Consider the following 25,278-nt stretch of genomic DNA (forward strand, 5'->3'; position numbering starts at 1 on the left):
GCCCTCCTGCTCTGAGGCTCTCTGGTCCCACCTCGGGGGGGAAAGGCCACGGCCTGCCCCAGGAGAGCAACGCCACACAGATCTGGGTTTCCTGGTGACATTTCCAACCATCAATTCTAAACACAGGTTATTGCAACTACCAGGCTGAGACATCAACCAGTAACTAAAATGAAAAAACATGGACATACGGGAATATGAATTTAAACATGCCTACTGCCAAGTGGTGGCATGAACTCGTAAGCCCTGGCACCCACCAAGTCACAGAAGCCAAACAAACCCAACTGACTAAAGCCTGGCTCAGAGGGCAGCCTGTGAATCGGGAGCAGGGGCAGAGGAGCCTACACAAGACTCTCCGGGGCTGGAATACAGGACCCGAAGCAACATAAATGCAAGTTACTCCAGTGCATGAAACTGTGGAGTAGAAATCAGCTTGAAAATCAAGTATAAGGGAAAAAAATGAGATCTACACCAGGCTTTATAAGTCATATTCTACTGCAATATACTCAAGATTCATTGGAGAATCTCCTATTTTAAAAATGTAATGCATAACACATTTGTGGAGCGTCTTCTTAGTTCACCTATGTGGAGCCTCCCTATTTGGGGGAACTTAGGGTAAAACTCTTGCCTGGAAAATCCCATGGACGGAGGAGCCTGGTAGGCTGCAGTCCATGGGGTCGCGAAGAGTCGGACACGACTGAGCGACTTCACTTTCACTTTTCACTTTCATGCGTTGGAGGAGGAAATGGCAACCCACTCCAGTGTTCTTGCCTGGAGAATCCCAGGGACGGGGGAGCCTGGTGGGCTGCCGTCTATGGGGTCGCACAGAGTTGGACACGACTGAAGCGACTTAGCAGCAGCAGGGTAAAACTTAAAATGCATCTCCTGCATGAGGCTATGTTCAGTTCAGTCGCTCAGTTGTGTCTGACTCTGCAACCTCATGGACTGCAGCACTCCAGGCCTCCCTGTCCATCACCAACTCCTGGAGTTTACTCAAACTCATGTCCTTTGAGCTGGTGATGCCATCCAACCATCTCATCCTCTGTTGTCCCCTTCTCCTCCTGCCTTCAATCTTTCCCAGCATCAGGGTCTTTTCCAATGAGTCAGTTCTTTGCATCAGGTGGCCAAAGTATTGGGAGTTTCAGCTTCAGCATCAGTCCTTCCAATGAATATTCAGGACTGATTTTCTTTAAGATTGACTGGTTTGATCTCCTTGCAGATTAAAGGACTCTCAAGAGTCCCTATGTTAACAGCACAAAAAAACCTGGTGGTGAACTGAACACCTGGCGAGCACACTCTTCACGGGTGATGAGGCCCATGAGATGCGTGATAAAGGTTCCATCCATGACTGAGGGGTGATGTTCTCACGTGTGATACTGTGAATGTTTACACCTGTGAACACAGTCTTCACAGCTAGTCAGACCTCTTCTCAACCTTACAAACATAAAACAGAGTCCAAGAAACTTTTCCAAAGAGCACGCCAGAGATGACCACCATTCTTCAAGGGTATCTATTCTCAAATAAGCGTGAAGCGCCTCCTTGCAAGTCCCACCGTGGTTTCTCCCCTCCCCTGAGGTGCTACCGTTCAGATGCCTTCTCAACATCAGGTTGCTATCAGCTGATTCTGATAACGGAGATTGAAAGCACAACCATCAGTAAAAAATGAACTTCGGGGACATGTTTAAGTTGATGTTTAAGTTGCTCTCTCTATAAGAAATAAATGTTTGGTAGTTAAATGAAGCAAGAATACTTGGTCAACTGAAGAAAATCTGTCTCCGCTACCCTCCCTGGGTGCAACGCTGGCTCCTCACTGCCCAAGTTCAGAAGCTGCTTCTCCGGGACCCAGAGCCCCTTACAGGTCTGCCACCCGCCTTCCTCTTCACGCCCAGCCTGGCCCGACAACACGTGTGGCCCAGGGCAGACTCTCCTTTGGGAATTAATGCCTGTGGCACCTGGCAGTCCATCCAAGACAGGCCCCAGAAGTCAGCATCTCCTTGCAGCTGGGAGTCTCAGGCCCTGACAACAGTTGAGCTTTGAATGCTGGTTGTGCCTGCCTGCTCGGGGGCTCATCTTTCCTTAAAATACCTCTTTCTTTTAAAGGAGAGAGTGTTTTTGAAACCCAACTTTGCAAAAACAGCTTGACCTATTTATGAAAAACTGGGTTGGCCTCATATTGATGTGTATAATTTTAAAAGGCCCTGTGGCCTGTTTTCAGATTCCTGTAACTAAAGCCTTAAAAGGGAGGGGAGGGGAAATCTCAGAAATGGAAGCGAGGTATGGAAAAGGGAAGGCCGAGTAGGACCTGAAACTTTCTTAGCAGGCTGATGGAAAAGCTAAGAAAACATTCCCAAGAGCTTAGAAAACCAGCACTCTCACTCCCCAACGCGACCTTTCCTCGGTCTACCCACTGGGAAATTAACTCCTTAGAACAAAAACATTCACCAGCAACTAGATCCCAATCTCAAACGAAACCTTGAGAAAAGATGCTTCTCCACTCGGCTCTGCAACTGATCAAACCTAGTAGTCACTTGGCAGACATGGAATCGGCTGAGTCTGGCCAGGCTAGATGGAGCTGGGGATGGCAAGGAGACAAGTCCAAGTGGGAGAGGCGTCGTGGGTCTGGAGAAGTAGCTAACTCTTCAACAGTAAACAGCAGTAAGCAGGTCAATGCAGAAACACAAGAACAGCCAAACAAGGAAAGAGGCCACTGCTTCTCCTTGCCCGGCGGGCCGGCTGCTCGCACACACAGGCCCCAGGCGCAGAAGCCGGCTCTCTTCCTCCCACCGTCCTGCACAAGAGAGGATGTTAACACCAGAAAGAAACTTGGGCCTCGAGCCAACATCTGCCTCCCGCCCTCGGATGTGCGTGCCCTTGCCTGTTCCTCTAGCCAACGTTTAAGCACCGACTGGGTGCTGGGTGCTGGGTGCTAGAGATACAACCGTGAGTGAAGCTTAGCCTCGATGTCGATGACAGCTAAGAAAATAAAATATCAGGAAGAAAGTACCTGACGCTGGGGTGACAGAGCCCAAATGAATCATGATGAGTAATTATACCACAGTTTAGGGGGAGGAATCGAACTACCCCCAAAATCAGAACTAGTGGTATTTTATTTGCTAAACAAAGTTTAGCAAAGATCATCATCCCGTGCCAGTTTTACATCAGATATACCTGTGATTAAAGAGGCGTCGAGTATGGAGAAAGAAATGGCTACCCACTCCAGTATTCTGTCCCGGAAAATTCCACGGACAGAGCCTGGAGGGCTACAGTCCATGGGGTCGCCAAGAGTTGGGCAGGTCAGGGAACCAAGATCCTGCATCCTGCGTGGTATGGCATACAGTACAATTAAAAAAAAAAAAGTGTCAAGTAGAAAAAGATTCAGAGTCAGGGGTGCTGCCAGGTGAAAAGGCACAGGAGACAGGAGGGGACCCGCAGGAGGGGACTCACACGAGGGGCCTGGGGACAGGGCAGGGTGCTCCACGGGCATCACTGCTCTCCCAGTCCGAGACTATACCTGGGTGCCAGTGCTTTATTTATCAAGACTCTTCAAGGGGAGCCTCGCTGTGGATGCTCCTAAGTGCCTGACCCAGAAATCGAACTCTCATCTGCCTCCAGCCAAGTCCAGCAATGGCCCGGGCGCGGCACAGTCACTCTAAAGTGATCAAAGAAGAGACATAAGAGGCAGGAAAAAAATGAGAAAACAGGGGATTAAAAAAGAAAAGAGTCTGATTCGTGAAGAAAGGCACTGGTTACTTCACCAGGTCCGGAATCAGGGCGTGTGCCCCTGGCAGCCACCATCCATCCCATTCTAGCTGACCTGACATCGTCTAGACGCCAGAACACCCAGGACGGGTGGATGAACCCAGGCCTCAGAGTGACACGCAGCTCCAAAGGAGGGCACTGGTGACAGCTATTTACAGGGTTCAGGGGCCTTTCTGAAAAGCTTACTTTTCAGTAAGGCAGATGGGGCTCTGCTTGTGAAGGACTAAGGCTGTGAGAATGACCTCTGGGCGAGTCAGTCTCCTAAAGAAAGTCCCTCTGAAGGACACCCAGACAGAGAGCCTCCCAAAGAAAGATGGATGGTCAACAGGAAAAATGAAATAAAATACAGCTACTGGGAAGTTGGGGGTGGTGGGGGAGCTTGTGTTCATTCATCTGCCTTGAGAGCATCCTTCCTTCAGAGAGCTCCATGGCCACACACGGCCAGGTGCAACTGGAAAGGGCCAAGCTGTCCTGCTGCCCACGGTTCTGGGGGCCACACATGTCCTCAGTGTTTCTAACAAGCAATTCAACAGGCAAGATGACAGCGATACCTCAGGACACTATGGGTAAAAGGCTGAACGTGGGTTAAACATGCAGACACTGCCATGAGGAAACTCCTCCTGCAGAGGTAACAAGCCAGCAAAAAAGAGATGCGTTTAGAGGCTGGGAAGAGGAAACAGACAAGCACACCAACGCCAGTGGGTTCACCAAGAGGAATAAAACAGGACTCGTTCCAACTCTGACCAGAGGGAAAAGATGAACCTTCCCTGCTAACAAGGAGGAAGTTCATGGAAAGCTACCCAGTGACTCTCCAAATCCCACTGGCCAGGAGGGCACTGTCCAAACATTCATAAAGCAATCTCGGGAAGACAAGATCCTGTTGGGCAGCAGGAGCCTTTCTGCCCTTGATGTAAATCGGATCCTGAGCAGACTCTACCATCGGTTTTGCCTCATTACCATGACAGGTGGGTTTACAAGCCAAATAACCTCCCCTTAAGCCATCCATTTCAATAATTGGGCAATTTCACCCTGATTCATTCAAGCCAGTGCCAACAGACTGGCAGAGGATGGTTCCCAGGAGGTTGAGCCAACCTTGCAGAGTGGTGTGCCATGCTTTTCAGAGAAACTGGGACTTAACTCCCGACATTTCCCTCCTCGCTCCTGTAACGGCTCTGAGGCCCCTGGTACGATTATTTTTCAGATGCTTTCCAATATAATCACCAAGGTTTTTGTTGTTGCTGTTAAATTTTCCAGCACTGACACAGAGGTGTCAAAAGACTCAAGTCATCTGAATGATTCATCCTGAAGGAATGACTACATCCAGCAGAGCTGGGTTCACAACTGACCTACCTGTTCTACCACCAAACAGCATCAGAAACCACCACCCGTACCAGCAGCACAGGCTCATAAAAAGCACTTACACAGGCAGACAGAGAGTCACGGAGAAGTGCCCTGTACTGTTAACGTCACACTCACATGTAAGCCAGTCAGGAACTATCTGGAGACTGGAAAACTTACTTGTTAATTTTTTATTATTTGCAAATAACTGCTTGCAGAAATGAGAAATGAGATTCATGAAAATGTATGTATGGATAGCCTGTTAATTCTGGATACTTTCAGAATGTGAGGGGAAAAAAAAAAATCTAAGAATTATGTTCTTGTGTGTAACTAACCCCAAGTACCTAAAAATCAAAAAAAGCTTTACTGAATTTTAAAATTATATTAATAGGACTATCATTTGCTAATTTAAAGTGGTTTAAATATATATTCACTCTCCTCATTTACACAATGTAAATTACAAGCGTGCATGAGTGTATATGTGTGTGTATATGCCTACATGCATGCACATTTCAGAACTCCAGTTCCCTGCAAGAGAGAAAGAATAATTTTCCTTGATGAGGGATGCAATCTTTAAGAGCGACCCGTCAGTTCACAGATTAAAACAGAAGAGGAAAAAGTTTCAAAGAGGTCTCTTATGGAAGATACCCTTTATATTGTCAATCACACATGAAACACCTTGAAAGTCAGTGTGTTGCCTGAATCTAAGCGATCTTGTTATAGTCCTTTTACTATCAAGCCAGGAGATAAAAATTATCCCTGACTAGTGCTATCAAAATAATAGGGAGAGGGGACTTTCTTGGTAGTCCAGTGGTTAAGAATCCACCTGCTAATGCAGGGAAACGGGTTCAATTCCTGGTCCAGGAAGATCATACATCCCCCGTGGAGCAACTAGGCCCACACGCCACAACATCCATGCCCACGAGTCACAACTACTGAGCCTGGGTGCCTAGAGCCTGCGCTCTGCAACAGAAGAAGCCACTATGATGAGAAGCCCAAGCTCCACAAGTAGAAAGCAGAACGACGCATGCACAGCAGCAAGGACTCACACAGCAGCAGCGACTCAGCACAGCCTTAAATAAAGGAAAAAAAATTTTTAATTAATAAAAATTTTAAAAATAATAATAAGGGAGAGTATGAAATCTAAGTGGACTGGGGGCGGGGGGTGGGGGGGAAGCAAATTACATGTGAGTTTTTAAAGTAGAGGTAAAGAGGCCACTCCTAAAATGTTTTCAGGTATTCGCCCACCTGTCACTGCCCTCGTATACTGTGTCTGTGGGTGGCAACGATAAACTCCATTTCAAATCACCGTATGAACTCTGCCATTTTTACAGGTGAAAAACAAAGTAAGAACTGTTATTTTCAAGCGTTCTCAAGTACTAGTACAAAGAACACGGGCTAGGAGAGTGTTAAATTACAAGCCATCTGTGCTGATAATTTACGACATGATTTCTCTACTCTCCTTAAACACTACATAACATCTCTATGGCAACACGGTAACTTCAAATGTGAGTCTGGAAGGCCAGTCGTGCACGCAGCCTATTCACACAGCAGACAACCAGGCTGGTGGGCCGGCTCCTCAATGGGCCAGTCTTCCACAGGAAGGCTGTCCCGTCACATGCGGCCCTCACTCCGTCTCTCCACTTCCTCCAGGCATGTAAGCGAAAGGGTCTGCACACCGAGCGTATTACCCAAAACTGGCCACGGCCCCGCAACCAAAACCAGCAAGTGCACCTTGGTGTAACTCAAGGTTGCTATCTCTAGTTGTGCATATGAATTAGCGGTAGGGTTTGATTAAAAACAGATTCTAGGGCCCTATTCTAGAACTACTAAATGAGAATCGCTGGCAATTCTGTCATTTTTTAAACCTTGTGGGTGATTCTGATACAGGCTGGGGTGGTGGTGGTGGTGGTGGTTTAGTCGCTAAGTCGTGTCCAACTCTTGCGACCCATGGACTGTAGCCCACCAGACTCCTCTGTCCATGGGATTCTCCAGGCAAGAATACTGGAGTGGGTTGCCATTTCCTTCTCCAACAGGCTGGGTTAAGGACCAGTGAATCAAACAGCGTTGACCGCGTCTCTCCTTGGAGCTTGCCCTAGGCTAGAGACCAGCAAGCCCATCTTCACAGGAAACAACCACAACCCAGAGACCCAGAACCAGAACGCGGTCTATACGAGGTTCTACGCCAACACAGCCAGCCAACGAGGCCAGGAGAAGACACATGGGTGGTTTCCTAACGGAAGTGATGCGTGACCTAAGCTGAGGCAGTTAGGAAAACCCAGAATAGGAGGGAACACCAAACACAGAGACAGGGCCAACGGCAGGGTCACAGCGTGGGGTGTGCGATGGGGTTCGAGCAGCTGACTGGGCAAGAGGTCTAGAAGCTTCCCCTGAGGCCAGCCCAGCGAGGGCAGGGGGACTGATCAGGCCTGAAACTCAGAAAACTGCACTTGTGCCTCTCAGGTAGCTTCGGTTACAAAGCACATCCCTGCACCCCAGGCAAAGAAAAAGAGGATTCGGGCTGGTACGGAGAGAACTGAAAATAATTCTGCCCTAGCTTTGGCAAAGTCCTCATCTGTAAACAGGAGAAATATTATGTATGTCAATATATATGCGTAACTCAGAGATAATCGACTTGGTCTTTTCAAGAGCGCCTCAAATTTCATTTTCACCTTGAGAGCAATTCCAATTAGGTGGACTTGGGCTCACTGATGACCTCTTGTCCTTTTAATTTCTAAATTATTCCTCAGCACATTTTCAAAAGAGGCCAGAAGAGAGAACCTGCTAATCACCTTGCCTCTTTAGAGATACAAACTCCCGCTGGCCAGAATATTATTTCTGTCTTCTCCAGCTGTATGGCACCTGGCATATTGACACAGATCAAAGGATAAACAGCTCATTCATTACACAGTGCCATGTACATTAGACAATGCCCATAAAGTCCTGTGAAGATGAAAACCACTTCAAGTGCCAAGCAATTCTGAGCTAGGCATTTGAAACAGAGAAACAAAGATGACAGACCAAACATCATAAAAAGGTCACCACCCAGCAGGAAGGCTCCTGTTCCACCAGATCTCTGGTCCCCAGTGCAGGCAGGCAACACAGCAGACAAAACTCCAACCTGCTTTACATGCTTTTAATGTATGGAAGCAGGAGAAAAGGTTTCAAAATGCTCAAAAAAAAACGTCTTCCATGGTTCCTTTCTTTCGGGGACCATGCCCAAAAGTAATGTCAAGCCACACAAATTCTTCTTTCTGAGACATCTCCTTTTAAGTGAAGCTCACATACCCTGTATGAAGTGTCAACTCAATTCTAAAACAGGCACAATGAAAATTCTTGCAACAGAGCATATGCGATTTTATGCAAATTGATACAGTTTCTGTCTTGGAGTCTAACACGCTGGTTGTGTGTGTGTGTGTGTGTGTGTGTGTGTGTGTGCGCGCGCGCACGCGCGCGAGCGAGCGATCAGCGCTGACTCCAATATCCAAGGGTGGAGAACTCACATGAGCAGGAGAACCCTGGCGGCCACTCTGAGTGGGAGCAGGCACCATGCAGCCTCTCCCTCAACTTCTCCAGGATGCTGCAAGGGTGCGATCACCAGTTTGAACCACTTCAGCTGTGCCCTCAGGGCCCACAGATACACCACCTACAGGGGAGCAAAACCTGTCCTTATCTTTTTGACTGAGATGCCCCGAAATTTTAAACAGGATAGATACTTCAACGTTCTCTAAGAAATGACCAAATATACCATCAAATCGGCCTTCCCCAGCGGCTCCATGGTAAGAATTCCGCCAAAATGCAGGAGATGCACCTAGATGAGGGTTTGATCCCTGGGTGGGGAGGATCCCCCGGAGGAGGGCATGGCAACCCACTCCAGCGTTCTTGCCTGAAGAATCCCATGGACAGAGGAGCCTGGTGGGCCACAGTTCATGGAGTCACAAACAGTTGGACACGACTGAGACGACTGAGCACACACACACCATCAAACCACAACAGAAGCTCAATCAGATCTTATCTACAAGGCCCTCCTTCAGAAAGGAGTGATTATTTTCCTCCCTCAGACACCAAAGAAAGCTCCCTGGAAGGTGTCCCACACGCAGTGTGATATGCAGGGTACAGCAGGAGAAAACCCTGCCGGCACACTCCGTCTACCTGGGACCCTGCCCAGGAGACCACTGCGTGCCTGGATCCTCCAGGCTAGCCCTAAGAGCTACTGACTTGCAGGAAGTTAAAACCCTCTGAGTCCCCTCCCTCGGGTACAAAATTGGATGCCACTGCCTACCCTGCAGAGGACTGTGAAAATTAAATAGCTGGTGGCTGTAAGCACTCAATAAATGAAGCTGTTTAAGACTTTGAAATATTGCCAATTTAGTTGTATCCTTTTTATTGATACATAACTCACATAGTATAAAATTCTCCCTTTAAAAAAAGTGTGCAGTTGACTTTAGTATATTTAGTATATTCATCATCATGTGTGTGCACTCGGTCAAGCCCAGCTCTCTGCGACCCCATGGACTGTAGCCCGCCAGGCTCCTCTGTCCGTGGGATACTCCAGGCAAGAATACTGGAGTGAGTTGCCATTTCCTTCTCCAGGGGATCTTCCCCACCCAGAGACTGAACTCACGCCTCCTGCACTACAGACAGATTCTTGACTGCTAAGCCACCGGCCACTAGGTAATCCCATAACATTTTCAGCACCCAAAAGCCCTTCCCCCAGAATGCTTAACCCATTAGCAGTCATGACCTTTTGTTCTCTAAACTTTCCAAACAAAAAGGCTTTCGCTCTTAGGGCATTAACAAGCAAATTATTCTCTCTGGCTGAACTGTCTAGTTGTAGGAAGGGCTTGTACAGGTACAGAGGCTGACTCTCCCAGATGACCATTCAAGGAGCATGTGGACAGGCACAGAAAACAGTGCAACAAAGGAAACTGACACTGTCTCCCCAAATCAAGAGCCCGTGTTCTTTCTGTGTCATCATTTAATGGAGCAAAACTCTGAACAGCAAAAATTCATCTTGCCTGTAACGAGATCTGCACCCAGTGGCCCACAGTTTCTAGAACTGAGTGCCCAAAGACACTTCCTAGAAATCCCGCACTAATGCAGACACTCCAGAGGTGGTTTCTGGGAAGAAACATTTAATCAATGAAGGGCAGCAAGCAAGTCTCGCAAGTCGTGACTCATGACTTACTCCACACACTCAGCTCCCTCCTCTACATAGCACGTGATGGATTCCTGAGAAAAGACCACCCCCTCCCCAGCCTCCACCCACACCCATCCATTTCTCAGACCATCCCTTGCGTCCAATCATTCACTCTTAATGTATCTCAACACTTTTTTCCTTTTCCCTCCTGTCTTCCGGCAAAGCGTACATGGAGATGAAGATGATCAACTGTTTTGCCCACAACAGGTGTCGGCTTTATAAACCACACTTATTAGAAATTAATCTCCCCTTCTTTTTTGGCAACTCCTGATTTTCCACCGTTGTGCTTCAACATCCCCAGAAAGCGAGCTGCTGACCGAGTCTGGCAGCTCTTTCTTAAACACGCCTCGGGGGAGTTCCAGCCTATGACTTCATCTGTTTTCTTTGGGTGACTAAGTGACAAGGCACGGAGCTGAACAGAAGCTGACCGCTAACTGCCGATTTGAACAGTTTCAACTTGAAGATGTAGGTTCGTTTATCACAGTGGTATGGCTTAGCATTTCGAAATTGCTTTCTGCATTTTCTAGGACTGAGTCAGTCTGTGCAGACGTTGGGGATAAAAGGAGCCTTCACTTCAGAGAAGGGAATTACATACAAATTTGGGAAAGGGAAGACTGAAATGCAGTCTGTAGTACTGGACTGGAATTGAGGCATGTATACAAACTCGGTTTTTATTATAGACAGGTGTGCACAGAACAGCACGTGTCATGTGATGCTGTGTGTGTGTGTGCACATAAGCACGTGTGGACGCAAACTCCCCGATTCCTGGCTCTGTGCACTGAGAGGCTCTGGAAGCAGTAACACCCCTGTAGCATAAGCACACTCGGTGCCCAGAATGAGTTTCTTCATGCTGTCTTCTGCTAAAATCAACCAGGGCTCCTTGGAGAAGTGGTGATTTCAGGGCTGGAGTCAGGAAAGAACAGAAGCCTGGGACATTTCACTGTGTCAGAAAATAAGGAAGTGCCCCATAAATGATGGGGACACGTCACAAAAGATAAAGGAGCCAGTCGGAAAGGACACCACTGGCCAGATCATGAACAACTGAGCATCAAGCTAGGTAATGACATCCAAGGATTATAACCCACTGACTAAGACAGTCCCTGGGGCTGCAGAGTCAGACACGGCTTAGCAACTGAACAACAAGACAGGAATCTGTAAAGCCACACTTACAGAAATAAATAAGTGCGGCATGGAGAGAGGCTCTGCCCTTACGGTTGAAGCACAGAAGGAGTAATGAAGCTAGAAAACTCACCAGGTTGAAATCATCATCATAATCACTGATTCGGGCAAAAGTCAGCAATGGAGATAACCAGCAAATTAGAGGCAGCAAAGGAACAGGATTTTCCACAGTCTCAAATTCTCTCTTCACAAGATGCTGATTACAAGCCAACAGTACAGTGGTAGTCACCCCTGAATCAGAAGACTGAACGGACATCTCACAGACGGCAGGTGACAGCTGGGCCCCCCATGGGGCGTTAGGGGAAAGACTCAGCCCTTCCGTCGGCCACACATGGCCTGAACCTGGTCAGGAGGAACCCCCCCCAAACCAAGAGACCGTCCTCCAAAGAACGGACTAGAACCTTCCAGGGAACAAAAGAGACAGGCTGGGGAGATGTTCCAAATTAAAGAAAACCAAAGAGACATGACGACTAAATCTATCAATAATTGTATGTGTTCCTGGATAGAATGCTGGACCACCAAGATTTTTTTAATCACCAAGAGTTTCTGGAATCATTGGTAAAATTTTATTGAAGTCAGAAAATTTAGATAATAAAAATTAATTTCCTAATTTGGGTCATTATGTAAGAGAATGTCCTTGCTCTGAGAAAATACTGTGGAGTTACCCTTTAGCGGTAAGGGCAACATCACCTTGCAACGTACTCTCAAATGGTTCAGATACAAAATAATATCTAAATTTAATATATACAAATATATGTGCGTATGTGTGTGTGTATACATATCCAGAGAAGGGGGAGGGGAGGAGGAGGTGATGTTCCTGCAGTGAAATAGTAACAACTGGGGATTTTGAGTTCCTCTCTGAACATGAAAACTGGTTTCTCAAAATAAACTCATCCGCCATCTCCTCCTGCAGAAAAAACTGCAACAAACTTTAAATGCAATCAACCATGAAGACAAGAACCAACTGAACAGCCAGAAATGATGCATACAAGTGAAATCTCAACTTGACTAAGTTGATATGAATTTGAGCCTTGTACCTCCTGTGCTGGTTTAAAATCAAGATCAACTAAAACAGCATATGTCAAAAGCACGTGCTCTCCCATTCAACAGTAGGCCAATATGACTTTAACTGTAGAATTTTTTTAAAGCAACAATTAAACAAAAACTAAAAAAATCTCAAACTCCTTGAATAAACCACGAAGAAAGGAAAATTAGATTTTAGGAGGATAGTTCACCTTCCGGTGATACACTGTAAGGGAGACAGGTGAGGTGTACCTAATGGAAATGCACCCCACAGAAAGGAAAACCTAGAACACATGCCCAGAAGTTATCCCACTAAAGGAGGATGGCAGGAAGTAAGTCTCTGTTCCCCATGACCACAACATTCATCATCTATGCGTACATTTCCATGAATAACAAAAAAGACAAGAGAAGCTACAAAACAGCTCTAGAAAGAAGCCAGGGAAGGACCACACCCACCTCATAAAACTGTCCCCTGAAAAAGCAGCTTAGGTCTAGGGCCCCACCCCACGCCCCCGCCCATGCAACCTTCCTCAGTTAGAAAGGAAGCCCGGGAATTCTTTATAATGTGATACACACAGCCAATGGCTGGAAAACTTCCCTCCCCAGCCAGCCTCTCCCTGCCCTTCCCAAACTTCCCTCCACCAACCCTGAGGGCCACTGAGACTTCCTCCCGCTTCAGACCAAGTGGCCACAGCCAGGGAAGTGGGGACCAGCCCGGCCACACGAGTCCTCCCTAGACAGAGACAGACTGGAAGCAGCAAAACTCAAAACCATCTCAGCAGGACAGCTGGGGTTACTGGGGTTATTTATGTAAGAAGGAACATCAGCTTTCATCAGGTGAGAAGAGGAAAGGTACAGAAGCTAAATCACAGAGCTCAGACTACAGTGAAAAAGTGCTTGCTCTATCCCAGAATCTGTCATTCCACTTTTGTTCAGTGTGAGACTTGTAAATTACAGCTTCCATTTTCAACACAGGAGGATGTACACATTCAGTTTTAAAATCTGACAATTACAACACCAGGCCTTGTGAGATGCTGTATGGAGGGAGGGTCATTTCTCCTCTTTCCCTCCATCGGAGAGAAAAGGCAATGTGGGGGTTTTGTGGTCTGGCAGCTGTGGGTTTAAATTCCAGCCCAAGCCCTCATAAGCGGTGCAAACTGGGGCAGTCATTCAACCTCCCCAGAGGCTGAGATCCTCATCCGAACACAGAAATAGCCTCCACCTGCTGGAGGGGGTGGGGGGATCTGATTTTACATGAGAAAACGTATATAAAACACCTGCGTGCACCTAGACCCACAAGCCCTCAGGTGGTAGCAGCAACAGAGATAATAGTTAAGAGAGAGCTTCACCAGGTTTTCTTGAAGGACAAGGTTGGCGTTCATAATGTTTTGGGGGGAAGGAAACAAACACGGCATTTTAAATATTACCCTCTGACGTTACAAGCAGGTTACTGCTTCTGCATGCACTTACTTGACCCTCTGTGGAGCCTAACTCCAAAGATATTAGCTGACCCCCGAGGACTGGGGGTCCTGGCCTCCCATATCGCTCTGGCAGCTGCTGCTGAATACTTACTTAGGTTACAGCAAGCACGCGGTTCCACGACTGCCCGCCATCCCATTTTCCCCACAAACAGCCCCAAATCCACAGTACAAGCTGTCACGGGCAATTTACCATCATCCCACCTTAATCCTGCGTAGGGTTTACAGTCAGAGGTCTCCAATAATGTGGTTCAGGGAGGGACAGGTCCCATCTCACCTGCAGGCTGTCCCCTTCTGTGTGTTCAGCAATCAGCAGGGCTGAGACAGGACCTATAAACGATGCCATGGAGATGCGAGATGCCCAGCAAAGAACACAGCAGATTCTGCATCTCGCAGGCTGCGGTCAAATATCTGGACACAAACAGGTACATGGCCAGCTCATAGAATGCTGAAACTCACTACTCCCGCGAGGAGCTGCTCTCCCAGAGGGAGACACGTGAACGGAACTGTCACATGAAGGAAACGGATGGCCTGGAAACCATCCAATTAGCGACGGTCCTCAAAGTTTCCGGACCCAAGATATATTAGGGCAAGAGCAACAGCGTTTAGATGGAGGTGAAGTAACTCCCGAATAAACGTGTGAAATACACTCTGCCTCAGTGCAATCTGGCTTTTTGGAGCTGGTAAGGGTCCTTGGGTGCCAGCTACCATCACTGTGGTACTGAAAAGGACAGTGAGGGCTGGAAGGGATTTCTCATAATCACAATTTTTTTTTTTTGAATAGCTATCTACAAGCAAGAAACATCTGTTTAGTATCAGACACCTGGAATCTATTTGTTATTAGGATGGTAAAGTATTAGAAAATTTAGACTTTGGAGATTTCATTCTAGGACTGATTCTAGATCAGCAGAAATACTTAAAGCAACAGTCTAATCAAAGCACTGCTTCCCAATGTATTTGTGTGCACCCTCAGAATAAACAGAGGAATGGTACTTTTTGGTCCTTATCTCTTAAAAGCTAAACTAATAAAAATAAATAAATAACATGCACTTTGTTATTCCTGCAGATTCTAGTGCATCTGATGTCAAGAACAAGCATTAACTAAGAGTAAAAGCAAGTAAGAAAACATAAAACTTGCAGAATCCACATGGCCCAGGAGGGCCCTACTCCGGTTTGCAGGCCCGATGTTCAACAGCAGCAGTAACGAAGGAAAGAGGAATCCTTAAAGATGTGAATCAGAATGAGAAGAGGAAGTGAAGAAAGCAATCAACGATGGAAAAACTGTATATACTGTTCGGACCAACCTCTCAGACTTTTCATAAGCCTAATTTTCAAACTCAAATTAAAACATCTTGCCCTAAAACACATGTTATTTATACATTCCACTTCACATATACTAAGAAACAAGGGTTGTTTTAAAATAGATTTCAAGGACTTTCCTGGCAGTCCAGTGGTTAAGACTCCACATTTCCAATGCAGGGACTAGGGGTTGGATCCCTGATCGGGCAATTACGCTCCCACAGGCCATGTGACCAAAAAATTAAAAACAAAAAAACAGATTTCAACTATCAGTCTCTGACATATTCATTTCTTCTTGCACTGACACCTCCCATTCACAGAATTCCAAAGTGGGGATTTTTACAACTTTTCCAAGATACACACAGGCGACCACACTTGAAGAGACACCAACAAAACCTATCTAAAAATATTCCAGGGTTATACTTTTAAATTTGAATTGTGTTTTTCTCAAGTTCAAGAACAACTTCATTTTATGGTTATGAGTCTTTAAGTGGGGAGACTAACACTTTATAAATTCACTGCTTAACCATCAACACTGTGAAATACACAGCTTCAGAGTTAATTACATGTAGGAAAGTCCATGAACTGAGGGTGAATGATCTCACACAGTTATTTATGCAGGAACAACACCCCCTCCTAGAAATTCCCTTTTTAACACCAGGAATGTCAAGGCACAGCAGACCACTCTGCCTGTGCTACTCTTTTTCTTTCTGGACAGCAGCAAAACTCAGCACAGTGGGGAAATTTAAAGCAGGGAAAATGGTGACTGTTCACATCTAGTTTTTTTAAGTCAGCAGACTTGTCAAATGGATTCTCAAGTTATGCTTCTTACAGAATCTAATAAAAGAATCTCTATTTCCCAATAACTATCTTCAACCTTTCCCCAGATTAACCCTAGACATTACAGAAAGTTTGGTCCCACCTTAGGTCCATCTATTGTTCAGTCGCTCAGTCCTGTCCAGCTCTTTGCAACCAAGCCTGCACACTAGGCTTCTCTGTCCTCCACTGTCTCCCAGAGTTTGCTCAAATTCACACTCATTGAGTTGGTGAAGCTATCCAATCATCTCATCCTCTGTCGCCCCCTTCTCCTCCTGCCTTCAATCTTTCCCAGCATCAGGGTCTTTTCCAATGAGTCGGCTCTTTGCATCAGGAGGTCAAGGTATTGGAGCTTCAGCTTCAGCATCAATCCTTCCAATGAATGTTCAGGGTAGACTGCCTTTAAGACTGACTGGTTTGATCTCCTTGCAGGTTCAAGGGACTCTCAAGAGTCTTCTCCAGAACCACAATTCGAAAGCATCAATTCTTCAGAGCTCAGCTTGTTATAGTCCAAACCCCACATCCATACACGCCTGCTGGAAAAACCACAGCTTTCACTAGACGGACCTTTGTCAGCAAAGTGATGCCTGTGCTTTTGAATACGGTGTCTAGGTCTGTCATAGCTGTCCTTCACAAGGACCAAGTGTCTTTTCATTTTATGGCTAAAGTCACCATCCACAGTGATTTTGGAGCCCAAGAAAATAAAATCTGTCACTGCTTCCACTTTTTCCCCTTCTATTAATATTTACCACAAAGTGATGGGACCAGATGCCATGATCTAGTTTTCTGAATGTTGAGTTTTAAGCCAGCTTTTTCATTCTCTTCTTTCACTTTCATCAAATAGCTCTTTAGCTCCTCTTCACTTTCTGCCATTAGGGTGGTATCATCTGCGTATCTGAGGTTGTTGATATTTCTCCTGGCAATCTTGATTCCAGCTTGTGATTCATCCAGCCTGGCATTTCACATAATGTACTCTACATAGAAGTTAAGTAAGCAGGGTGACAATATACAGCCTTGACATACTCCTTTCCCAATTTGGAACCAGTTAGTTGTTCTATGTCCCTTTCTAACTGTTGCTTCTTGACCTGAATACGGGTTTCTCACCAGACAGGTAAGGTGGTCTGGTATTTCCATCTCTTTAAGAATTTTCCACAGTTTGTTGTGACCCACAGAGTCAAAGGCTTTGGCATAGTCAAGGAAGCAGAAGTAGAGTTTTTTCTGGAATTTTCTTGCTTTTTCTGATTCAATGAATGTTGGCAATTTGATCTCTGGTCCCTCCGCCTTTTCTAAACCCAGCTTGTACTATTACTATCTTTAAAATAAATGGAGAAGTCTTTCCAAAATTACTCAGTTTTATTCAAGTTTAGGAAATTAAACTTGAGAAATTACTTCTGTTAGACTTGGCTTCTGTTGTGTCTCATGGTTTGTATTTGCATTTCCTTGAACGTGTGTGGCCATTCTGTAGTTGCACTGTCTATTTCCCTTTTGGACTGCCTTTCTTATTGATTTGAGGAAACCCTTTTTCAATCCTTCATGTATAATTCCTCATCTGAATTGTAATAAATGTTTTTGCCCAGTCTGTAGCTGCTGCTGCTGCTACGTCGCTTCAGTCATGTCCGACTCTGTGCGACCCCAGAAACAGCAGCCCCCCAGGCTCCCCGATCCCTGGGATTCTCCAGGCAAGAACACTGGAGTGGGTTGCCATTTCCTTCTCCAATGCATGAAAGTGAAAGTGAAGTTGCTCAGTCGTGTCCGACTCTTTGCGACCCCATGGACTGCAACCCACCAGGCTCCTCCATCCATGGGATTTTCCAGGCAAGAGTACTGGAGTGGGGTGCCATTGCCTTCTCCTCAGTTTGTAGCTAGTCTTTGTTTAATGTTATGTTTTAAATTAACATACAGTACAAATGGATTTCTTTTCCTGTGTTCAGGTCTATGAATTTTAATATGCAGAATCACCACCACAGCCAGGATGCAAAACACTTTGATCATCCTTCAAAACACCCCCCACACTGCCCCTCTGGAGTCACCCTTTTCCCCGCTCTAACTCCTGGTAACCAACCGATCGCTTTTCTGTCCCTCCAGTTCTATTTCTTTGAGAAAGTCATACAAGTGGACTCCTATGCAGCCTTTGGAGGCAGCCTTCCTTCACGCAGCATCAGCTGAATGGATGTACCACAGTTCATCTGTTCACATCTACTCTTGTAAATGCCAGCAAGAGCAGCAAACAGTGAAGGAAGGGCCTTAACCCTTCCCAGCAGTGGGACAGGAACAGAGCAATATACCAAGTACTTGGAAGGAAAAGAGAAGAAGGCCATGCGGTGGGCAGGACCTTACAGAAACCCCTCCTAAAGAGAAACTAAGTGCAATTCATCACTGTCCACACAGGGCTATGGGCTGTAAGAAAATAAGCCTGACGGACTCATGTGGACACCACTAACCCAAAGTACCCTAGACCAAGAAAGTTTTCATTACAGCTTCGTCTGGTAGGGCAACTGCTAAACTGTACTGACTTATGACAGAGCCCAAACAGCATGATCCTTCCAAACTACAAGATCTGCCCTATAGACTGCTCCACAGTCCTCCCAGCGAAGAGCAGACGGTGTGGCTGATCAAAGAAGTCAGTAGCCTATAATGCAAGTGTGTGTGTGCTGTGCTTAGTCGCTCAGTCATGTCTGACTCTTTGCAACCCCAAGGGCTGTAGCCTGCCGGGTTCCTGTCCATGGGATTCTCCGGGCAAGAGTACTGGAGTGGGCTGCCATTTCCTTCTCCAGATAATCTTCCCGACCCAGGGATCAAAACTGGGTCTCCCGCGTTGCAGGCAGATTCTTTACTGCCTGAGCCGCCAGGGAAGCCCGCAATGCAAATACATTTATGACCTAAGTGCAGTTTCATGTTGCCAGAGCACATCTGGCATTAGACCAAATACTCCAGGAGGTCGCACCCTTTCTCCCGATCAAGCCCCTGGGCCTTAAGCCTGGGAAGCCCACACACCCTCCTGTCAAACTCGACCCAGACATATAACCTTTACCAGGGGCTGCAGAACTTGGGTTTACAGGGACTTCCTTATGGGAAGAGAGAACCAAAAAGGAGGAAATAAAGGTAACCAAGCAAACCGAGGCTTCCATTAGCAAGTGAGAAAGTGAAGATACGACTGAGACACTGGCCAACCAGTAAACAGGAGAGCGGGAACCCCCATCAACAAGAATGTCACCCGCTTGGAAACTCAGCCAGGGGGTCTCCTCGCTGGGAGACCCCGGGGCTACGGCAGGGTACTGTGACAGCAAACAGAAGCCAGACAGCCGGGGAGGCAGGCCGCGGTGGACACGGGAGCCCTGGGGCGGCGGGAGCAGGGAAGGGAAGGAGGCAGCACACCAGCGCCCTGCTGGGGCGGGGGCCTTGTCCCGACCCCCAAACCCTTTCTCCATTTTTGCTCCTTTGCCCTCAGTGCAGAGATACAGCGACAGGAATACCTTGAAAGGCCCCAGGCGAACAACAGTAATAACAATAATAATACACCCGCTCAAGATTTCCGCGCGGGCTCGTCCCCTCGTCCAGGGCTGACTGGACGGCTCAGCGGCGCAATCTGGAGTGGAACGAGAGAGAACTCCGTCCGGGCGCCATCTAACCCCTCCTAACCTGTCTGCGCCCCTGGGCCAACCCTGTTCCCAGTCCCCCGCCCCGCCCCCCTAGCGGCCTGCGCGGGGCTGAGGATAAGGGGAAACGATACAAAAGCCGGCATCTCGGTCCTCAAGACAGACACAGCCGCCCCGGGGCGTTCGCCCAGGCGCTGAGGCCAAATGCTCGCGAGACGAAGAACGGAGCCGCGGCGGAGGCGCCGCCCCCTTTCCCGGGAACGCGGCGGGGTTCTCACCCACAGCCATTCTTCCCCGTGCACCGAGGGGACTCCTGTTCTGCCAGCGGCACCACTAAAAATCCGTCGAGACAATGCACTTAAGGAAATAAAAAACCAATTCATTAGAGAACCGAGGAGGAATGAAGGGGGTTGTTAAGGCGGCTTTTTATAGTACAACACAATTCATCCCTATCAACGTAAGTGACTTGACTAGGCAAAGTGTGGCTATTGATTAAGAATTGGACTTTTCTCTGGAATGCCGCCAAGGATATGAGATAAAATTTTATTTCCTCAGTGGAAGAGTCAAGAAAATAAACTTAAATATCAGATACGGCTGATTTAGATTATGACCCCTCCAAACACATCTTTCACTTAGAAACGGATCCCACATTTATCACAAGATTTAAAAGGCCTGAAAAGGCCATGCTAATCACATATTTTTAATACACACTTGAACAGATTTAAACCACAAGCCACACCTTGAACAGAACCACTGGCTTCATTTAAATTTTGGTTAATCATTTAAACGGTTTAAATGGCTTCATCTAAATCATTTGAATCGTGGATGGTTAAACTGCAAAGGAAAAAATACAACTGTCTATGTCAATAAGTCAAGTTTACGAGGTCTTAATGGAAAGTTTCCTTCAGTGATTTTTTTTTTTTTTTTTTTACTGTCCTCTGATTTCCTGAAAATCACTTTTAGGATACTTCCAGCTCCCTCTCTGCTCTCGTCTAAAATGGAACCTCACTGTGCCACTGAAAAGGGGGAAACTAACATTCACTATCAAGTTACACTTTCTTCTACTTTCCTTTTCAAAATATTGAGGGTAACAAGGACTGACTTCTTAATACAGTAATTATTATTGGTGCTCACAAAGACCAAAGCTGCCAGGCTTCTAAATATACACAGAAGCAGCAGGGCAAGCTCAGAGGCCAGCGACTTAAGTGGTGTTAGAGGCAGAAATCTGAAGACAAGTTCCCTCAATATTCCATGAGGAAATCATTATATCAACATAGAAGGACATGCACCCTGCTCTCTCCATTAAGTAACTGACTTAAGTGTCTTCACACATTCCATTGTAAAGGGAAGGGCTGCAGCAACAGGTCCAGAAGTAAGACTTAGTAAGGAAAGGAACCTAGCCCAGTGAGCTGACAACCTTTCAGAATAACCACAAACCCTTATGCTCTGCATATTCATACAATACCAACCTGAAACATACCAGGCAGGTTAAAAATAAGGCATTTATGTAAGTACCCCCACCAGACACACACATACTCTTGCAAGGTTAAATAAAGAGCTCTGAAAGAATGATTTATTGTCACAAGAACAGGGCCCCAAAATAGATTGGCAATAAAAGTGATTGGTCCCAGCAGGATTGAGAACAAATCCTGGTAAGCAAAGTCCTGGCCATGACAGGCAACTGGGGAAAGAGTACCAGTGAGGGAAGTGCTTCCCGGCCCTGACCCCAACTCTATCAGAGTTCTCTTCTGAACAAGTCACTCAACCTCCCTAGAACTCTGATTCCTCTTCTGTAAACTTTAAAAAAAATTATTTTAAATGGACTAGCTCATGTTTGTGATGCCTTTTGACAAGAAAACTAAAGAATGACCACTAGGAGCTCAGAGGGAACCACAAAGTCCAAGGAGGTTAAAAGCCCTGGAGCCACCCCCCAGACCCTCTCCAAATGTAGGGGTCCTGCCCCCAGGTCCCAGCTCCCAACCCAGGCAGGTGGCAGTGCCCTGCTTGAGTGCATCCAGTAATCATGGCCTTGCATTCTATTCCTGAACTGCTCTAATTATGTAAAAGCTCTAATAAGCTAAATTCTCCTTCTTTCATCCAATCATAGTTACCAGTTTTCACTCAGCAACCACAAGGATAAAAGTAAATCCTTGCAGTATGGACAAGGAACAAAAAGGAGGCAAGAAAATAAGGTGGCCAAACCAACAGTTCCAGGGCCAAGAAATGAAAGGCAACCAGTAGAAGTGCCTTGTCTAAGGCAGACTGGCAATCTTAAGCACCCGGCTGACAACACCATGGAAAACCGATCACACTCTGATCTGTCCACCCCAGTCAGTAAAAACCTATTTTCTGGGTTTCTACATCTTAGGAAAGAATGTCTGATTTTACTAACGGACTTGATCTCTCTCTGTTCAATCATCCACATTCAATCAAAACTGCCCAGCAGGGCCATCCCCCTCCAAGCTCCCGCCTCTGCCATTCAACCAGGTGAGGTCCACACCCAGGGTCCCCCTGCTTCATCTGTCTAATCGTTTGCCCCTTCCCACCCCCACCCATCAATCCAACTGAAGGGTCCCTCTCCTCTCTTCTCCCTCTGCTATCGCTGCCCCAGATGCTGGAGCCAAGATCTAGGTCAGGAATTCAGGGTTGCCCTAAGGAGGGGAAAGCACATTCAAAAGACCTTCTAGGCTACCCCTGGGATGGGACGCACAATGGCTGCCTACTTATAATCTGCTCTGGTTCCTGATTCCAAGTCAAACAAGGAAAGGGGCAGTATGCCCAATCAATTTTGGAGTGAGGAAGAAAAGAACAAATTCGTGAGCAGCACGGACTGGTTCTACCCCAAAGCGAACATGAACAGGAGCAAACACAGGACGAGGCCCCTGGCCACCGACAGGTAAACCCTGGGGAGAGCCACAATAACTGAGAGCAAGTGTTCTGTGAGCATCCAGTCCAACTTGATGTCTTCTGAGCAGAAGTGATTTCTCCACTGTGCATAATAAAGAAGTAAGAAAGTCTGGCCTCATAAGCACCAAAAATTCCCTCTCCAGGGCACACACGCCTTTGAAAGGCGCTGGATTCTGCACAGAATCTATTATTCTGTGACAGGTGGTGGAGAGAGAGAGAGAAGACAGGCTAGACTTAGCTTCAGGGCATGAAGGGAAGACGTCCCAGGTCTGCTATTAAGTGGTAAGATGGGGCTGCTCTATCGGGCGAGTTGCACACAAAAAAAGGCTTTCATTTGAAGGAGTTTGTGTTTTCCTAAACCTCTGCTTTCTGTGGGGACCTCACAGGGAGAGAGAGCACTAGGGAGTGTATTAACCCCAAGCTGAGAGCACAGAGTCAGCGAGTGTCACTCCCAGCCACAACCAATCTGTTAAAACGACTCAAAACGAACCCCGCCTGGCAAGGATCAAGAAAACGAGGGAAGACAGTACTACTAAACCAGGGCTCTCCCCGGCAAGGCTAACTTCTGCCTCCGACCATCGCGCACCCGCTGCAAATTGCTCCCTGCGACCCAGATTACCCAACTGATCTCACCGGATCTGGCGACTGGATTTTGAAAGGGGCCACGAAGAAACGTGAGCCTCGGGCCTCCGGCGCGCGCCCCGTCGCAGTCCGCTCCCCCGACGTCCTCCCGGGAGCCGCCACCAGCACCCCGCGCGCGCCCCGCGCCCTCCCGCCCGCCCGGGCCTGGCCCGCCCTCCTCGGCTCTCCAGCGCCCAGTCTGCATCCTCCCTGCCCCGAGCCTGGTCCGCCGGGCACCGCGCTGCGGGGCCGCGAGGTCGCCCGGACGCGCGAACGAACCGGACTAGGCGCGGGGACGCAGGGGCGCGGGCGGGACGAGGCGCCGCGCCGGGGTCCCCAGGACGCCTCGTCACGCCTCCCGCGCCGGTTCCCCGCGGGCGGGTCGCAAAGCTCGCCTCTCCCGTGACCAACCCCCTCCTCTTTGCCCAAGAAACACACGGCCACCCCGGCACTACCTCCCGGGCAGGGCCCAGCGCGTGCCGGTCCCGCGCCTCCACCCCCGGGGCCACCACGTCCCCAGGGTGTCCCTCCCGGGCTACCCCCGGAGACAATGGCTCACCCATCGCCCGGCCGGCCTCGCTCCATTTCAGCCATCACCGCCCTCCTCCCCTCCCTGGGCGGCCAGTGCCCCGGCAGCCCCGTTTCACAGAAGTGTAGACCGAGGCCGGGGAGGTGACAGGCGAGAGAAGAAACCTGGCTGCTTATGGAGCTGAGGAGGGACCACGGACAAATCGGCCACAGAGACCAGCCCAGATGAGAGACCGCTTTCCCGGGGCCCGGCCCCGCCGCCCCCGTCCGCTCGGCCTCCGGGGGACAGGGGGGCCTCCGCCCTCGCCGTCCCCGCCGCCGCCGCCTCCTCGGCCCTCCCGCGAAGGAGACAAAGAGCCGGCGCCCCAACCGGTGGAGCGGTAGCCGCCGGGGCGGGCGACTGGGAGATTTCACCCGGGAAACCAGGGGCGGGGGCGAAGGAAAGGACGAGCCGGCGGCGCCCGGGCCGATCCGCGGCGCTCGGGGCGGCGCGGGCAACGGGACCCGCGGGTGTTGGGGCGCAGGGCAGCGGCCTGGGCGGGCGCGCTCCGGGCCCGACGGGCGGGCGAGCAAACACCGGGCGCGCCAGGGACCGCGGACCGCGCCTCCGCGGCGGGGGCCGGTGGCGGAGCGCGCGGGCAGCGGCGCGGGTGCACTCACCGGATCGGAAGAAGGCCGCGATGTCGGCCAGGTCCTTGGCCGCCTCCTCGGCCCCCTCGCCGGCGCCGCCCCCGCAGCCCGAGCTCGCCGCGCTGGCCGCAGCGGCGGGGCCGGAGGACGCGGCGGGGGCGGCGGCAGCACCGCCGCCGCCGCTGCTGCTACTGCCGCTCATGGCTGCGGCGGCGCCCGCGGCCGCGCCCGGCTCGGGCCCCGCGCCCCTAGCGCCGCGCGCCGCCCGCTCCGCGCCGGGCCTGGCGGCGCCGAGCGCCCTGCTGTCCGCGCCCGGCGCGTGGACGCAGAGCCCCGGGGCGGCGGCGGCGGCGGCGGGCGGCGGCGGCGGCGGCGGCTCGGCCCGAGGAGCGCGCCCACATAGACGAGGACTCCGCCCGGGAGCCGCGAGCCGGCAGCGGGGCGGGAGCGCGGAGCCACGGCCTCGGCGGCGCCGGCCGGAGCGCGGGCAGCCACGCGCGCCGCGGCGCCGGACACGCAGTCGCGAGGGCGGCGGGGGATGGGGGGTGGCCCGCGGGGGCCGGCGGGAGCTCCGCGATCACGGGCGCCGGCGGCCACCGCGAGCCTCCATCTTGATTTCAGATGGGGAAAGGAAGGAGGGGGGAGGGGGGAAATCACGGCAGAGGGAACCCGGGTGAAAGGAAAAGGGAGAGCAGGGAAAGGAGAGGAAGGGGAAAAAAAAAAAAAAAAAAGAGGGGCTTCGTGAATTTCCGGTGAATATCGTCTGGGGCCGGAGCGTGGGCTCGGCGGGTGGGCGGGGCGTGTGATGGGCGGGGCCTGGCGGGAGGGGCGGGGCCGCGCAGGAGGGCCGGCGGGCGGCGGCGGGAGCGTTTCAACGTCGTTCCTTCTCGCGGGCGGCGGTGAAAAG

At 49.3% G+C, this 25,278-nt stretch overlaps 1 protein-coding gene and 1 long non-coding RNA gene across 4 annotated transcripts in view; one reads left to right on the forward strand and one right to left on the reverse strand.

The window, feature by feature from the left end:
• Positions 1-25,026, reverse strand: part of TRIO (trio Rho guanine nucleotide exchange factor) — a 363,130-nt gene extending 338,104 nt beyond the window's left edge. For 2 of the 3 annotated variants that reach the window (XM_055555138.1, XM_055555137.1), the window contains exon 1: positions 24,402-25,026. In XM_055555138.1, coding sequence (XP_055411113.1) covers positions 24,402-24,573 — 172 coding nt within the window. In that variant the 5' untranslated portion in view covers positions 24,574-25,026. Of the gene's footprint in view, positions 1-14,251; positions 15,160-24,401 lie in introns of those variants that run through there. The other variant, XM_055555139.1, reaches the window with a different exon arrangement.
• Positions 13,728-15,368, forward strand: LOC129633251 (uncharacterized). The gene is made up of 3 exons (XR_008704974.1): positions 13,728-13,866; positions 14,281-14,399; positions 15,041-15,368. It is a non-coding gene; the product is annotated as an uncharacterized LOC129633251 (long non-coding RNA).
• Positions 25,027-25,278: the final 252 nt, after the last annotated feature.

This window comes from Bubalus kerabau, chromosome 18 (assembly GCF_029407905.1).
Source record: "Bubalus kerabau isolate K-KA32 ecotype Philippines breed swamp buffalo chromosome 18, PCC_UOA_SB_1v2, whole genome shotgun sequence".
Taxonomy (NCBI): Eukaryota; Metazoa; Chordata; class Mammalia; order Artiodactyla; family Bovidae; genus Bubalus; species Bubalus kerabau.